Below are 17,899 nucleotides of genomic sequence, written 5' to 3'. Positions count from 1 at the left end.
AAACAACATAAAGGTATTCGTTATGTTCAAGTTACTAAAATTTCTGTACAAATTTATCTTTTAAAAAGACGCAAAGCACTATTTAGTTCAATTCAGCTGAAAAACAGCTTTATGTACGTGCAGCTTGACAGTGCACTATTGCCCAGTCAAGCACCATTGCAACCAAGACGTTACCCGCATTAAAACCGACGTTTTGCACGACTATAGTCGACTGTCAATCAAACTCAGGCACGTTTTGTGGCGACTTCACAGTGGCTTTCAATTTAACCGAATCTGTCGATCAATGAAGCAAGCAAGGCAGGGTAGAAAAACAACTTTTGGGAGATCTTTGATCGAAAAACACTTTAAAAAAACAAATAACACTTTTCAGTAAATGGGTAAATAACAACCTCGCCATTCAGATCATAGTGCAAAGCAAAGTTAGTCGAAAAAACGATCAACAGCATGGAGTGAGGTTCGAACTCACGACCTCAGCCATACCGGGACAGTTCCAGAGGCACCGGTATGTCATTACGATTATGCTTTAATACTACGGGTAAGTAAGGCGAGTTGCAACGGCTTCCTAGGTCTCTTCTAGACTTACACGTTCCTTGTCACTAAGTTAAACGTTTAATTTTCATGACAAAGAATTTACTTGGACTTGGATTTAAGTCATTTTAAAATGACTTGTTCACAACACTTTAAGATTTTTTAATAGTTTCTTTATTGCTGGCTTTGTTATTGCTGTTACTAATAAAAAATTAAGGTCGACATTTGTCTTGTAAGGGCCAAGGTGATTTCCATTATCAATGTTATCCTATATTCAGTGCTACAGAGCAGCATGAAATGTTGTTTTGATTTCATGGCACTGTGCCACGTTATGGTCATATTTTGGTTACAGTTTCCTGAACATATGTCGTTTTTGCAAAAAAAAAACATGTAGTCTAATGTATTTGGACATAAGTTGTGTTTTTTGACACAAGTTGATATTTCGTTGACCATAGATTTTTTTTAACTTAAAGCTGGGAGCTATAAAATACTATTTGTACTTGTCAATTATATAAATGTTTTGGCAGTTCTGCCTTTAAATGCCGTAAGAACCTTAGGTAGTGTAAAATAAAAAAGAAAATCTTTTTACTCCATATAAACGCATTAAGTCTGGAAATAGATAGAGTTTAAAACGCTTTCTTCAGAACAAACATTCGATCTTTTTTTTAATCTCTTTGAACTAACACATTTATTTCGATACTCAAACGGTTGGCTGTGACGTTTAGCGCTGCGTAGATTCGTTACAGTGCAGTACATTTTTAAACGGATAAACAAATACTAGGCTAAAACTAGTAAAGACTAAAACCAAATGTCGAATAAATGCAGAAATAAAACAATATAGAGATCTTGTTGTGTTCGATTTTAGAATGGTTATCCAAAGTGTCCGAAGTTTTCCTTTCAACCGATGACGCAGTACTCGGCGAAGACTGCACCCGAGGCTACAGTGGCAGCTAGCCACGTGACCAGATACGGCGTTTGTGATTGGGCAGAACTGGTGGGCGTGAATGTTGTTGTAGCTTTTACAAGAAAAACAAAAACCGTTGCAAAATAACATTACATTTCAAGTCAGGCAGGTTTTTGCCACGCTGTACCATTTAACTTCTAATGTGGAATACTCTTTTGTTCAAAGTCATGACATTTCCTAAAATTTAAAAGCAACTTAACCTTATACTAACCACAAAAAATCAGACACATACAATACACACGCATGCACGCAAACAAACACACATAAGTACATACAGTGATAGACACAGATAGACACACAAACACGCATATACATAAATGAACACACAGAGACACACATAAGTACACAAAAACACACACACACAAATACACACACACATAAGTACACGAAAACACACACACACACACATAAGTACACAAACACACACACAAATACGTAAAAACGCACACACACAATCAAACACACAGACACACATAAGTACGCAAACACACACGCACACACAAACAAAAATAACACAAACAAACAAAAACACACGCAAACACTTTAACCAACCTTGGACTTGACAAGTATAGTTAACCTCCAGGAATTCACTGGTAAAATTGGCGCATGGGCCGTAGAAATCTAAGTCGGTACAAACACACAAACAAACACACTAACGAAAAATACAAACAAACACAAAACAAAAACGCAAACAAACACTTCAACCAACCTGGTGCTTGACAAGTATAGTTAACCTACAGAAATTCCCTGGTAAGGTTAGGTCATTGGTCGTAGAAAGCCCAGTTGGTACAAAACAAACACAAAACAAACACATAACAAACACAAAACAAACACACACACAAACAATTACAAAGACGCAAGCAAACACTTTAACCAACCTTGGGCTTGGCAAGTAAAGTTGACCTCCAGGAATTCTTTGGAAAAGTTGGGGCATGGGTCGTAGAATGCCCAGTCTTTTGCGGTCAGTCTGCAGGAATTTTTACCGTCGCAGTCTTCACGGATTGTGTTCAACACGCTTGAGTCACTCAGACATTCGAACGCCTTGTTGATGTAGCAATGACTGCGAAAAGCATTCGTTTCTCGGATATTTTAAACAAGACGCTTTCAAGTACGGGTCTAGGGTTCGTTTGATGTGGGTAATGACATTTTGGGGGGTATGACGTCACTGGGCGAAGTCAGAACGTGTTTGCTATAAAATAATTCGCTTTAGAAACCTGCCTTTCTTGAGCAAGCTCGGATGTAAATATTCAACACTTAAGTATAATCGTGCATAGCGCGCTGAAAATACTTTTATTTGCCTTAACTGGCAAACCTTTTAATTTGAACGAAGACATTGGCCAATCAAATATAACTGCTCGATATAATTGCATTTATTAATATTACGTTATCAAACATGTTATGAGGTCCAATACATGACTTCAGGAATGCGCAAAATACACACACAGCGAATAATGCATAAACTACATCGGTGGTCAGCGGTCAACAAACTTTTAGTCAAAAGGACCCGGATAACTGTAAGGCCTTGCGATCGTGGGCCGGATAAAACTGGACTAACTTGATTATATCTACTTTGATTATAAATTTTAATAAAATGTCGTTAAAAGGAAGGAAACATTAATAAATATATTTAGCCAACACTGTAGTGAGCTTCAAATGTCATCTAAATTATATTTGAAATTGCACCCGAAAACATTTTAATTGTACTTTATCTTGATTAAGGAAACATACCACGAATCGGCGACCCCAAAACGGTCCCCCAAATTTCTCCAGCGGTTTCCCAAATTTTGGACTTATTTAAATGAAACACTTGCGGTCTCTTAAAACTACTTAGCGGTCACCCAAACCAAACCTTAAAGAAAACCCTGGGCATGGCTTACAGATAGTTGAAGGTGACGCCATAATTGGCTTGCAGCACTTTGATCACAGTGTTGCAGTCGCACCTGAGGAATGAGCTGATACCCTGGCAGCGTATGGAGGTCGTTATTTGCGACGTGGCGCTGAAAAGAATTGGTTATAATCACGAAAGATAAATAGGCAACAATACCGAATTTGCCATTTCTTAAGTTGAACACATTATATTTTCAGACAAACTGGAAATAATATTCTTCGAAGCTAAAAACAACATCTTTTTAAAGAAACTGAAACAATATTTTTCATACAAACCAATGGAATAATATTTTTCAAACAACCTAAAAAAAATATTTTCCAAACAAACTAAAAAAAGGAATTTTTAAATACACTGAAAACAATATTTTCGCAGGCAATTTAAATATTTTGTAATGATTTATCCGACTGTATCGTCATTAGGCCAAAACTACATTAAAAAAAAACTTCCAAGTAACAAAATCAGCTTCATGAAATCGCTGTTTAGTGTAAAAATTTTGTTAACATTTTGCTTGGATTCGCACCAGACAAACATTCCCGGTAATAAAGTATGAATTGGGTATATTGGGATGATTAAGAATTTATGCCGCGGGCTGGATGAATTACGCTAAGACATGTGTAGTGATTTCCAAACTGTGAGCCTTGAGAGATTGTCAAATGTTCCGCGAAAGTTTTTGTAATTTTGAAAAAAAAGTTATTAATATTACCAATAGGCATACATACACGCAAGCATTTTAAACTTAAAAATGCGCTATTCATTACAGATTAACAATATTGAGACATTTACATATAGTTTGTCGTGTGTTAAGGACGATTGTAAAATTATTCTATTGTTGTTCTGTTAAAAGTTTGCCGCGAAATATGTGAAAAATTAGTGTGCCGCAAGAAAAAAAAGATAAAAAAAAACAATAACAAAACTAAAAAGGGTTTAGAACAGGGGTTCTAAAACTTTTTTTACCGCGGACCCCTAAAAAAAAGTTTTGCATTCGCATGGACCAGTGTCAAAGGAAATTTTTGACGCTATAAATTTACGTCACAATACAAATAGACTTCAAATAACTGCTGTTTTTGGTCCAAAAAATGTTAAAGTGTAATGGAGTATTAATACATTCAGTGCGAAACGTTTTAGTTTTAATTAAACTATATTTTCTATAAAAAAATTATTACTTTTTAAATATACACTAATATTTTATTAAGGCTTTCACGTACCCCCAAGGGGTCCATGCACCCCAGTTTAAGAACCCCTGGTTTAGAACCACTGGCATGCACACTAAATAATGGCAAACGTATAAACTCACATTTGATTTGCCGACGAGCCTGAAATAAAAAGGAACGCGTAAGCTTTTGAAGTAAAAACAGCCAAAATATAAAAAAATGTGTGTCAGTTTAAGTCAAATATATATTTAAAAATGTGTAAGCTTCGTTTTGTTGTGACTTTCCAATAAATAATTACCTTTGCATGATGCAAGACAAATATAAATCAACATCATCCATTTTAACAGTTGAAATGCATACATTTGTTATTTATTTTTGCTTTAGAACTAAACACTGAAAAGGTGAAACAGAGCATTCCACAATTGCGATAATAGTTGCATTATTAAGTGTTATCTCTACTGTTGAGTGTAAAGTTTTTCCGTGTTTAACTAGTTCAGGGGTTCTCAAACTTTTTTTATCGCGGACCCCTAAAATTTTATTTTACCTGGCGTGGACCACCGTTGGCGAGAAATTCCCATAATGACGTCATAAATTGACGTCACAATACAAATAAACCTCAGAAATCTGCCGATTTCGGTCCAAAAAATGTGAAAGTGTGATGGAGCCAACATTCAGTGCAAATCGTTTTAATTTTAATTAAAGTTATTTAAAAAAAATATTATTTTTTAAACGTATACGACTATTTCCATTAGGCCTTCATGAACCCCCTAAAACTAGTTCACGGACTCCAAGGGGTCAATGGACCCCAGTTTTAGAACCCCTGAACTAGATTATAATAACTAAAACATCAAACCTTTCTTGCCAGCAGCAGTTTTAATGACTTAAGTGAATGACTTGACTTTATTCATTGTTTGCATTTGAATTGACTTGACTTAAGTCTTTTAACGAAAATGACTTAATTTGACTATTTTGAAATAAGACTTGTTTTGGATAACTAATTTTGCCGAACTCTGGTTAAAATTAAGTGTTGGCATTACATTTTTTTTATATTAGGTTGTTTTTCTCAATTAAAACAATTTTGGTTGATAATAAATTACAAAGCAAAATGACTTGTTTACACCGCTGACAAGCAGTAAACTTACTAAATAGTCAACTGGCTGACTGCGTAACGCAAATGTCCAGTTTACTGGCAAAAAAAGGATTAACAAAGGTAAACTATGCACGCATCTGTAATGTAGCTTTACAATAGCCTAAAGGTTGGGTAAATCGACATATTTTAGTAACAATAACAGATAGTGATACAAGCTCGTATCGAAACGTCTTTATCAAGATGATGGTAATTTGCTCGACATTTTTGTCTTTGACATTCTTTATAAAGATAAACTACTTTGCAAAAAACTTAAAAAGATCAGTTTTTTCCTCAAAACGAGCTGAATAACAGAACAAAAAATGACTTTAAATCGTTTTGCAAACGCTCATTATGTGTTTTCACATCTTGCCTTCCAACAGAAAACACAATGCTGACGCTAAAAGTTCTAAAATTTAAAAATAGCTTGAAAAGTGCACCGCTTTGAACAACAAGCAGTCAGCAAGGTTTAAAACTTTAAATGCTTATTTATATTACAAGTTTTAAACCTTGCTGACTGAGCTTGAGCTAATTTAACAGCCCTGGTATAGGTCTACGCAAATGAAGTTTAGTACACTGCTGCTTCCGTACGAAAAGCTTTATTACAAACAACCGTGTATTAAAAACAAATAGAGTGAAAAACATGTGTTTTCATAACAAGCAGCTGTCATTTAAGTCCAAATTATCTTATTCGGCAAATAAAACTCGTACAGGTGCATTCGGTTTCGAACCACATTAACGTGCACCAGTGGATGTAACTTTGGCTGGGTTTAAAAGCTTACTTTGTCATGTTGCTTTGTACAACAACATAGTTCAAAAGAGATTAATTGTGTGCGCGGGTACAACAGGTGTGTTGCTGACCTTTGTTTAGCAAAGTTCATACGAGGGAAAATGTGTAAAAAGGCTTGATGTAAACTGACTCTAAACTTGGTAGTGCTGCAATGACTTCACTGAATGTCTTTACTTAAGGCCTAAGGGCCCAAAGACTTGACTTAAGGGCCATATGAATGTACGAGGGCTTAATCAACTAACCACCTTTGGCAGTGCTGCAATGACTTAAATTAATGACTTCACTTACGTTCACTTAAAATTTACTTTTCTCAAATATCTTGACTTGACTTAAGTCTTTTGATCAACATGACTCGATTTGACCTAATGATTTGGGTTACTTGACTTGGACGTAAGTCATTTTGTCAAATAATTGGGTTAAAATCAAATGATTTGATTCCACATTTTTCAGTACAATTGGGTTATTTATTTCAAGTTTTGCACGTAAAACAATTTGTTTGCTGTAAATCACGTTTTTGTTATTCTTGTAGGTGTGTGTTTTTGCTCAAAATCGGACGAGTTTACCTTATAATAGTTTAAAGTTTGGAACACTATATACGGATCTGTTCATAAGTTTAATGATGAAAATAACGGCCCAAATAGACGATCACTGATGATGGCATTAGAAATTGCCGAAACGTTTGACAATAAAGCATGTCGCTTTTAACGTCTATTTGGGCCGTTATTTTCACCATTAAGTTTAAAGTTTATTTTTGTATATCAATGACTTGACTTAACTTTGCTCTTGACTTAACTGAAACTTGACTTTTTTATTTTTTGTCTTGTTATTTTTCTTTGGTACAGCAGTTCGCAAACTGGGTCCCAGCCAGTCATTTAAGTCTTTATTTATGCTATAGCGTGTTTTATGATGTCTCTTGTGACTCATAATGCTGTAGTGGAGAGGTGGCCAACCAATCGAATATCAAAAGCCGCATCTGTTACTTGGTTAACCGCAAAGAGCCACACTTTACACACATGGAACGAAATGAATGGGCCCTTTTTTACTCACTTTACAAAGAGATCGCACGAAAAAAGTTACTTTATTTCGTTAACTAGAAAAAATTTAATTCATAGCAGTTGAAATTAGGACTATTTATTGTTTTTGGTTGAAATTTTAGGCCTTCTGGCAACCCTGGTTCGAGCGTCCATTCATTTTTATTAGACATTGTTTGACTGAAGCTACGCTTGATTTATTAATTAAAAGGTGTAATCGTGACGTCATGAACGCGACTGGTTCACTGCCGCAAAAGCCACACAAAGACAAATGTAAGACTGGCGGTTACTTTGCTCCTTTTATATTGCTAAACTTTTAGTTCATTCTGCCTAATTCTTATAATTATTTTCTTTTTTAAATTCTACACGGCGACCCCCCAAGACAATCCCTTGCGACCCCCAGGTTGCGAACCACTGCAATAAGATATACTAAGTATAATTTCAAATATCGTTCAGTTGCTGAGACGTGCAATCTAAAGTAACAGTTAAATTAGCACATATTTTGAGTCCGGATAAAAAAGTTAAAATTATACGATCGCTTAAAATTGAATTAAAATTAATTTTACATTAGATAATTAGGCTACCCGGAAATTAATAAGTCGCAATTGTACAATAACCACACCTAGCCTGACCTTAAAAATGACTTTGATTAAATGGCGATGGGAGAAAACTTATTGTTTTATTAAATGCAAATAATGAAAGTGCTGAGAAAGGCGTGCTGGTATGGTGGAAATTTGTCTAATGAGAAAAGTTGTTCTATTAGTTGAAGCAGTGGTCGGCAAACTTTTATTGTCGCGGCCCACCGTAGCCTTTTTCAGAGCTATACACTGCTGGAATGAAATTCTGCGAAACCTTTGTACAGTTTGCTATTATTTCCTAGCGAAAACATAAGTGCTACTGATATAAAAATATGTTTTACTCCAGTGAGTGCTTATACAAACAAAATTAGGTAAAAATATTGGTTTCTTAGGGTGGTAGGGGAAACGCGATGTTTCTAGGAATGTTTATCGTTATGCAAACATTTTATCGTTATGTAGTGAAAGTATTACCGTGTTTTACGGATCATAAGGAGCAATCTAAATCCATTTTTTTCCACATAAATTGATCGTGCGCCTTATAAGCCGGTGCGCCTAATGTATGGATCAAGTACGGTGTAGTGCTTTATTGCCTACACTCAAAACCAGTACCGATACTATTATCATATAAATAAACCACCGTCTAACACAAAAACTACGGCTAAAGCAACTTGCGACTACTTGCGACCCCACGTTGCGTCTGATCGACAGGCGACGGCTGGCGACCGCATGGCCGCCGAACCAACGTTGGGTTGCAATAGGAGACGAAAAGAGGAGCGAGGAGAAAGAGTGGGAGAAGTAGGAGAAAGAGCGGAGCGGTTTACCACGCGGCTGAATTCTCGGCTTTTTTGTGGATGCCTCAAATTGATTGAGCGCCTTATGTATGAACAAAAATCTAATCACAGCAATTTATTGACAGTGCGCCTTATAATCGGGAGCGCCTTATGGTCCGTAAAATACGTTGAACACAATTGAGTAAGTGAAATTGCTATATAGGCCAGGTAGACAAACATTCCCAGATTGAACTTTGGTAACTTGGGAGGATGGCACCAGGATAGGAATAAAGGACAACTCTACTTACAAGGCAGAATTATTACTTTATTTGTTTTGTATTTTAAAAGCAAATGATGCGCGAACACCTTTGCTTTGTAGCCCAAACATCTTCTATGTGTACGCCGAATGCTTGTGCTGTTTGCGTGCTTTCAAAAAAATGCAGAATTGCCTCAGGTTATATATTAAAGCCACGCAACCTATAGAATTGCACAAACAAGTCATAGATGCAAGAAAACGTCCCTACTTGCGCAACTGAACATTCCGAAACCTTATAAGAGAAAGCCGAGTGGTAGCAGGCGTTCAAATATAGATTGAAGAACCATACAAGGAGAGTTGGCCAAATATGGCTGCGCATACCAACGGTTTTTGAATGCTATATAAGAACGGCTGTTGACAGAACCTACACACAACTTTCAAGGTATCTCATCTGAAGGAAGAACTGCTATAATAGAAGAATGCTTCAACTTGGCGTTTCAATTCTAGTTTTACTGCAAGCTTGCAATGCGCTTGCCTACGGACAAGTTCAGTCCAACGACTTCTTGGTGTGCAAACCAATTGGCAGCTTGTTCGAGATGCAACAATCCAACACCGGGGGGAACTCAACAACCATGAGGGGAGCTCAAGGACCTCCAGGCCGGAGAGGCCCGAGGGGCTTAGCTGGCCCGATTGGCGCCACAGGACCACAACCAACTGTTGATTGGAACAGAATTGAACAAAAAATCGACGAGAAAATTAAAGGTAAGACTCTTCAGTCAAATTAATTTGATAAACGTAAATATATATTTTTTGGCTTTAGTAAGTATTCTTTTTATGTTTCAGAATTGTCCCAATGCCCTGGCGTTGTATTCAACGGATCTTGCTTCTGGCTTCCACAAACCGTCGCAAGCTATAAGGACGGAAAAGGCAAAGCTGCAGCAGAACGTCTTTGTCAGTTTCACAACGGAACTCTGGTTGATATTGAAAGCCAGCAAATGTACGAGACGCTGTATTCGTACATCCAGCGGGCCTGGAATGTGTACGTGGACGACCCAACTTCCGATGGCGTAGAAGTTTGGTTGGCGTCAACTTACGAGGTGGGTGATTCTAACTTAAAACTTACTAAATGTTGCGGTTCATGCTAATACATAAATGCATTTTATAGTTGAAACAATACGACTTCAAACGGTAATGCATCTGCATTTGTGTAAAATGAAAATCCACTAAAAACTCTAAAATTTACTGAATTTTGAAAGACAATCAGGAACACTTCGATTTAAACCACGCACTTTTGAATAAAGAACGTTTTGGCGTCGTTAGTTACTCGTTTTTTTCAGTTCTTATTTCGGGTTTATGCAAAACTTTTGAAAATGCTTAGCTGTTATTTTTGGCATATCAAAAAGACAAAAACTTAAAAAATGCGAAAAAAGACGCGGGTTATTTTTGAAATAGCAAAAAGACAATAAATTAAAAAATGTGTTATTTTTGAAATGTGTTGAGTAAAGTTTAGTTTAGACCTGGACAAACTACGACCCGCCAAGCAATTTAATCCGGCCCGCGGCTCATTTTTTGTAAAATACATTAGAAAAAACACAAAATTAACTTTTAATTGTGACGCCCCCCTATATCTGTGCTCGATGCGTCACGCTATCCCTTTTCTACACTATTTTATGCTTTCCATGTGGCCTGCGGTAAAAACAAATTACCTACCCCTGGTTTAGTTGCTTAAATAAGTTCATAAAAATAGCAAAGAGCTATTATACTATAAAAAAGCCATCGCGGTATTTTTAAATCACCACCAAAAAACACGCATCTACTACTAATACATTTGTCTAATTCGGAGGTTTACTACTATCTAAAAGCAAAATCGAAGTTGAATCTTACACGTTTAACGTGTATCGCATATAGTGCTCTAATACAAATTTAACACAGTACAGTTAAATTGATGTTGGATGTAATTTAAAACTAAGTTTCGATGAGGTTAATTTAAAACTAAACAACAATTTCAAAAAGATTATTGCAGTATTTCTTATTTAGTAAATTTTTTTTGGCATTTTCGCATTTTGTAAACGATTTTTACCTAACGTGTAAATTTTACCGAAATTTTGACCTTGTTTTGCAAGTTAAATAATCGCCCTAATCATTACATTGTGGTAGGCAAAATAAATTCCGTCTTTTTTGCACAGAATGGAGAGCTGCGAAGTTCAACTGGTGGAAGTGTTTACGTGCGTTGGTATCCGGGACTACCATTAGGTTCGGGTCAAGCAGTGTATTGGGTTATTGCTACAAACCCAACAAGGGGGTCTAGAATTGGCATGCTTAATGCAGCAAATCTTAACTACCAATGGCCTGTTGCGTTTTGTCGTATTAAAACATCAAACTAATATAATTGGTCAACTATAATAAATACAAGAAGATTTTCTCCACAATATGCTTGCCTGCAAAGCAATTTCTACTTCGATTTTGAATTCTAATAAACCCCAACGTATACCTTCTTTTCGTATATATAAATTTTATTTTTTACACTTCAGTAACAAATCGAGTCAGTTGATTTTTGCGTTGTTGCTTAAATTTTAAAGCAACAAATCATATCCAATATTGCATGAATAAATCAACCTTATTCGATTTCCCTACTGTATTACCCAGGTTTTATCGCAATTCCTTATTGCTTTTGTGCATTATTGAACTTTACTGATGATTGACAGGAGACATGATATCGCACTGCTTACAAAAAATATACCATTTATTAACCACTTGCTTGTCGCATTTTGAGCAGTAAAGTGCTTTGATCGTTTTAAGTGCTTGCTTTGTTATGTGAATTATACAATGTAAATAAACACTAATGACTTCTGACTGAGGTAATAGTTATATTAAAGTTCCATCCGCCTAAACATGCTCAGAGCAGTTTAGAAATGTTTAAAGAACATCAAAAAACTTTGCAATAAATAAGCAAATAACGTACTCAATAATGTAAACACTCGATTATTTAAAAACTTGCAAATTAGGCAAAACAATATTTAGTAATCAGGGGTTCTTAAACTTTTTTTACCGCGGACCCCTAAAATTTTCTTTCATCTCGCGTGGACCAGGCAAAAAAAATTAAAAAATGACGTCATAAATTGACGTCACAATACAAGTAGACTTCATAAATTTGCAGATTTTGGTCCACAAATGTGAAAGTGAAATGGAGTCTAAATACATTCAGTGCAAAACCGTTTTATTTTTGATTAAATTGTTTTCCTTAATAATTTGATTGGACCGCGAAGCACCTCAAATACAAAAAAAAACAAAAATCAACACGACTGTCGTAAAGAAGATAATTTTTTGAGCAATAAAATTTTCAGGCAACTTACATTTTCAAACCAAGCTGATTAGTTGTACATTTACGTTATTGCACGCTTGTTGAATTGTCCATTTGTGACGTCATAGTGTTGTTTTGTGCTAGTGAGAATTACGTTTTTACAGCTTCCTTCGCTGTCACTGTGAGCTGTACGGTCAAGGTTTTAAAACTGTTCGTGATTGCTAGACTCAAATAAAGTGATTCGTTAATTAGAGGTTAACATAACTGATAGGAAAGAAGCCAGTGCATCTGTCCCGTTGATACAATTAAAAACAATGTGTTATTTTAAGTTTATTTGTGGATATTTTTAAGGACCGTGAGAAATTAAAAAATTGCTCGGGGACCGTTGTGTATTTTTTTAACAAAAGTTTGAGGACCACTGGTCTACACAATGACGCACACAAGACAACTGTAAACATTTAAAAAAGTAAAACAAGTCCGAAAAGCGAATGTCAAATCCTGGAACCGACACGACTTTCGAGCTTACAGCGCCGCTAAAAAACTAGACACCCCTATACCAAGAGTTCAGTCACTCATTCATAGTGAGATTAGATAACTGTAAACATTTAGAAAAAAACAGTCCAGAGGGTTAAAGCCACACGCAAAAAAGGCCACACGTTAAAGAATAATTTAATCAAAAAGAGTAGGCAAATTTTTCGGCATGCACATTTTACCCAATTTCTAAAGTAACTTATCTCTGTTTACAAAATGACGTAGGCCTACAAAAGATAACTGTAAACGTTTCAAAAATCAAAAAAAAACAGTCCGAGAAGTGAATGTCAAATCTTGGAACCGACACGGCTTTCGAGTTCAGCGCTACGGCCAAAAAAAACAAGACGCCCTTATACCAAGAGTACAGTCACTCTTTATAGTAAGATTGGAAAGTCCCCTATCTCTGTTCACAAAATGCTGCACAAAAAATAACCTAGATATTTAGAAAAACAGTCAATAGGGTTAAAGCCACACGTCAAAAATAAGAATCAAAAATTGTAGGCAAACTTTTCGCCACCCAAATTTTAGCCAAATTAGAAGGTCACTTCTCGCTCTGTTTACAAAATGATGCACAAATGACAACTGTAAACATTTCAAAAATAAAAAAAAATAGTCCGAAAAGCGAATGTCAAATCCTGGAACCGACACGGCTTTCGAGTTCAGCGCTACGGCCCCAAAAAACTAGCCGCCCTTATGCCAAGAGTTCAGTCACACTCATTCATAGTAAGAGAGGCTCCATTGTTTATAGCGCTCGCGCTGCGGCGGCGGTTACGCCTGGACGGCTAGGTTTGTCTTCCTGTGCCAGTCTTGCGCCGAACTTGTTTGATTTGCCGCGGTTTGATCTAGCGCTGTGGCACTGCTGGCCAGTCTAGGCCAAATAAGGCACGTTTTCTTGAGCTAGGGCGATCAAATTTGACGTTAAACAACAAGTTTGGCGCTGGAATAGAATCCTACCACTTTTTTTTACAATAACGAGCGAATTGTCAAAATTGGAATTGCAAGAAAGTAATAATACCACTTGACCCACCCGAACTCTAACTCACACCTTAAACTTGAATAATGTAAGCAATAAACCCTCGGACGAAAATGTGGTAAGATTCTAGATCAGCGCCCAATGTTTGGTTTACTTTCGAGTCTTTTAAATCGCGTTTCAACCTTTTTGGGTTTTTTTCTGTTTGTTTACGCGTTATAGCTAGCATTTTGACTTTTTGCTGTTGGTTAGTTGATAAAAGCGGTTTTTAAGGCTAAACTTGGTTTCAATGCGTTGAGAAATTGGCGACGACTGTGGTTTTTGCGTGGAGTTTTACCGCAAAATATGGCTGGATGATTGATCGTCTGGTTGAGCATTTAAACGTAGTATTTGAGCATTGCTTTACCGAATTAAGCTCGCTGGTTTAAATGTCCTACATATTTGAAAGCGCGAACTTGCTGTTATATCAATATTTGTCTAGTTTTTAGGAGAGAAAAAATTACTTTCTTGTTCATCGCTTTAAGCCAAGATATATCCTAATCCTTTTGCCTATGTTTTTATGATTGTTTGTCGTCATTCACACTTCTTATTTAACACGTGTTACTATGTACTTGTTTACAATTCGCGTGTTTACAATTCCCTTGTATAGTTATGTTAAGTTTAACAAGTCAATATGGCACGGATAAAAATGTAGAAATTAACGGCGCTCTTTCACTATTGTACGTGAAAATTAACAAAAATTGAGGGTGGGTCAAGTTATTATTAATAATAAACATAATATTACTTGACCCACCCTCACCCAAACGCTAACCCTAACCCAAACAATATGCGTTGTGGTATGCGGTATTATTGTTATTAACTTATAATCTAAGTTATACTTTTCAAAATGTAATTGTATGTGGTTTTAGCTTTGTAATTTTTTGCTATTAATTAAAACACATTACCTTCCTAAATGAAGTTTGTAGCATAATGGTTGAACGTTGTTGTAGATAGGCCTATACACAAGTTTAAAATAACACTTTATTCATTAAAAAAAATGAATTTCAGTTTATCGAAACGTTTAAAATGCTACCTACTTAAGTATAGGCTTTGGTATTCTTAGTTTTTTTAAAATACAGACTGTTTTACCTTACTGCAAAGTCTACTTTTTGTCAAATTAGGTATTTTTTCAGATCGAAGATGTTTATAGATAATAAGTTATTTGTGCTGTTTTGTGCTTTTTTGTTATTTCAATTAGCACAATGCCGAAAAAAGAGACAAATGAAAGAAATGGAATACTCCATAGACTAGTGTTTAAATACATTTGCTAAAGCCTAATATTGAAAGACAAGAGTAATTCTCCTTGCGGATCCTCTGAAACTGCTCTACGGACCCCAGTTTGGGAACAGCTGAATTATAGCCTACGTGAAACACAGAGGCTACTCGCGTTTTTGTTTTGTGATAATAAGACGTATTTCCTTTTTTACTGTTTATCGATTACGATAAATGAGAAGGCGAACTTGTTTCAAATATATTAAGTATTAAAATTGCAAAATCTTTAATTAAGCGACTTTTGTAGCTTTGTAATGTCACAAAACTGTAAAACACATGTATTACTTGATCTTTTCCATACAAAAACATCATCGGAAAAATCGTTTAATATGAAGTTATTTATTTTTCTGTATAACGTTTACTGGTACATTGTAAGTTGCACATTGAGCGATAGTGCACAATGTGCACTTAATCGTCACATATCGCAAGTGCACATTGTGCACCTTCAAATGTGCACCGAACTGTGCAGATATCGCAAGTGCACATTGTGCACACAATGTGCACGTTTTGGTTTTGAGTCGTGTTGCTTTTTTAGGTGGTAGTTTATAAAATGTACATGTTAAAGTCTTACAAGTACAACAAATACATAAAAAACTTACATCTTATTTAATGGCATAACCTAAAGTGTGTGGATAATAGAGCAAAAAAAATACAAAATTGTAATCTTATAGGCACAATATTTAGTTTTCATGCAGACAAAATACCTGAATGATGCTTTTTGTCCGTTTCTTTAGCAGGTAGGTTCTGTACATTAGGGTGGTTGTCTGCTGCCATAGCCCCATTTTGACAGGGCAGCAGTTTGAAACAGTAATTTAACACAATCTAGGTTGCAGCCTTTCAACACAAAACAGCAGCTCAGTGAAAATAAATTAATAAGTTATTAACTCTTCAAATCCAATATAGCTAAACTAGGGACTGGCGTAGAACCCTACAATTTTTACTGGCGTAGAACCCGACTTTAGCGTAGAGAGTTCGTAGGGAGGTGTAAGAAGGCTGCTGGCTCTGTAGACGAGAGCCGGCGGCTGCCTAAGTCACTTACAAGTTCTTAATCCGACTCCAAAGGAGCAGGCCGCTAGAATACCTGTCCTTAACTTCTTGTACTCTAGGCAAAGACAATCCACTCAGTATATAACTGCTCTTTGAGTATATTCACAAATCTCAGAAACACAGCGATAAACAGAGCGGTGATTCAAGCTGCTAATCAGTAAGACGTATCAAATAGAATGAATTGTGAAATGCGGAAAAGGCAATTCGCAAGGCGCGGCGGTCACACATCAGTGGACAACGGTCACGTGTTTAGTGACGTAAAAGTAGGATAACTGCTACACCTACAAGTAACGTTTTAAAATTAAAATTGCAAGGAAGAAGTAAATAAGACAGAATAAATACAATAATAATACTTGACCCACCCGAACACAGGTGTATTCTCCAATCTCCTTTACCTTTCTCATTAATAATTATGGAGAATTCTTTAAAATCGAGAAAGAAATGTACAAAAACTGTAGCTGTGTCCCAAATTTGAAGAGGTCCAACCGTCTGTATTTGTTATTTACTGTGTTCGTTGTGCATGTGACAAATGCCTGTTTAAGTCGTTCTGGTATATTTCCTTTCCCTGCATCCTGCTAGTTAACTGGCCAGTTTTAATCCTCAACGCATTCGCTTTGAATGCAACGTTAGTCGTGTCCTTTCTACTGCAAAACAGTCAACGATGCGCTCCTTACTGGCAACACGTGTTTTTACTGCCCTGTAAGCTCTTTTATTGAAAGCGAGCTATGCTAAATTATTTGAATGTACAATAAATCTATAAGCGACCTGACAGTATGCTCTTTAAATTACAATGGCAGTTTGTTTTAGTTTCGATTTAGTGGAGTTCAGATAGCACGGTGGTCATGTCCCCCTGTTGAAATATACATTGGAGACCCCGACTGAGATATGAACATGCAAATAAATCCTTCTGAATAAAATTTTATGCATACTGTCAGGTTGCATAGAAAGTATGAATTATTTTGGTTTACTAGCGTTGTTTTCTCGTTTGTAAGTATTTTTAAGCTACGCCGATCAGTTATGATTTGTTGAAACGTTTGTTACCAAGATTATGCCAGCGTTATTGCTTGTCAATATGATGTTTGATTAGATGTAATGTAGAGAAAAATCGTTTGACGCTTTAAATTGTTAGCTACGCAAGACTGTTATAGATATTGTTGCAAAATTATGGCCTTACTTGGTAAGTTTTAAAGGTAAAAATATTACGATCGAGGTTAAATACCTCTCGTGATATCTAATCTCAAAACCAATAAACGGATAGATTCTATCTGAACCAGCACTTACAGAAGTCGTTACTTCAAAAGTGTCAAGGCCACTGCGGCTATTGTCTCTGGTCACGTGTTATGGTGATTGATCTTTTATATCTCACCCAAAATAATCTGATCACTTTGTGTGAAATCCCTGCGTCACCTAACCGTTATGATTTATAAGAAGGAAAACAGAGCAGAAGGCCAAACCTTGTTGCCAATTCCCCACATAACGCGAGATTTATCTCATTTGTGACTGCAAGCGAGCATGCTCTGGGTATTATAAGCCCATGATTTTTAAGGCCCTTGATGCCTCATTTACTTTTCAGACGGTGTGAGATAACCGTCATGTAGCCCACATGAAGTTACTAGCATGCAGAGAGTAACTTTCTAGAATAACCTTTTGCGCCAAG

General features: G+C 36.2%; 2 protein-coding genes across 4 annotated transcripts; one reads left to right on the top strand and one right to left on the bottom strand.

Annotated features, from left to right (window-relative positions):
- Window positions 1-902: 902 nt before the first annotated feature.
- On the bottom strand, window positions 903-16,073 carry LOC146158058 (L-rhamnose-binding lectin SML-like). Of its 3 annotated transcripts, none has more exons than XM_083385608.1 (5): window positions 15,900-16,073; window positions 4,675-4,693; window positions 3,370-3,489; window positions 2,371-2,552; window positions 903-1,544 (listed from the first exon to the last, which is right to left on the bottom strand). In XM_083385608.1, exons 1-5 carry the CDS (start codon window positions 15,967-15,969, stop codon window positions 1,426-1,428), a joined length of 510 nt encoding a protein of 169 aa, XP_083241734.1. In that variant the 5' UTR covers window positions 15,970-16,073; the 3' UTR covers window positions 903-1,425. The 3 variants fall into 3 exon arrangements, with proteins under 3 accessions (XP_083241734.1, XP_083241735.1, XP_083241736.1); XM_083385609.1 differs by lacking the exon at window positions 15,900-16,073 and adding an exon at window positions 4,830-5,186; XM_083385610.1 differs by lacking the exon at window positions 15,900-16,073 and adding an exon at window positions 5,076-5,133.
- On the top strand, window positions 9,087-13,740 carry LOC146158059 (uncharacterized). Its single transcript, XM_083383503.1, has 3 exons — window positions 9,087-9,844; window positions 9,926-10,179; window positions 13,663-13,740. Exons 1-3 carry the CDS (start codon window positions 9,562-9,564, stop codon window positions 13,738-13,740), a joined length of 615 nt encoding a protein of 204 aa, XP_083239629.1. The 5' UTR covers window positions 9,087-9,561.
- Window positions 16,074-17,899: the final 1,826 nt, after the last annotated feature.

Source organism: Ascidiella aspersa, chromosome 3 (assembly GCF_963924565.1).
Source record: "Ascidiella aspersa chromosome 3, kaAscAspe10.2, whole genome shotgun sequence".
Lineage (NCBI taxonomy): Eukaryota > Metazoa > Chordata > Ascidiacea > Phlebobranchia > Ascidiidae > Ascidiella > Ascidiella aspersa.
The sequence above is the reverse complement of the archived record's forward strand: the minus strand, read 5'-3'. Positions and strand labels throughout refer to the sequence as shown.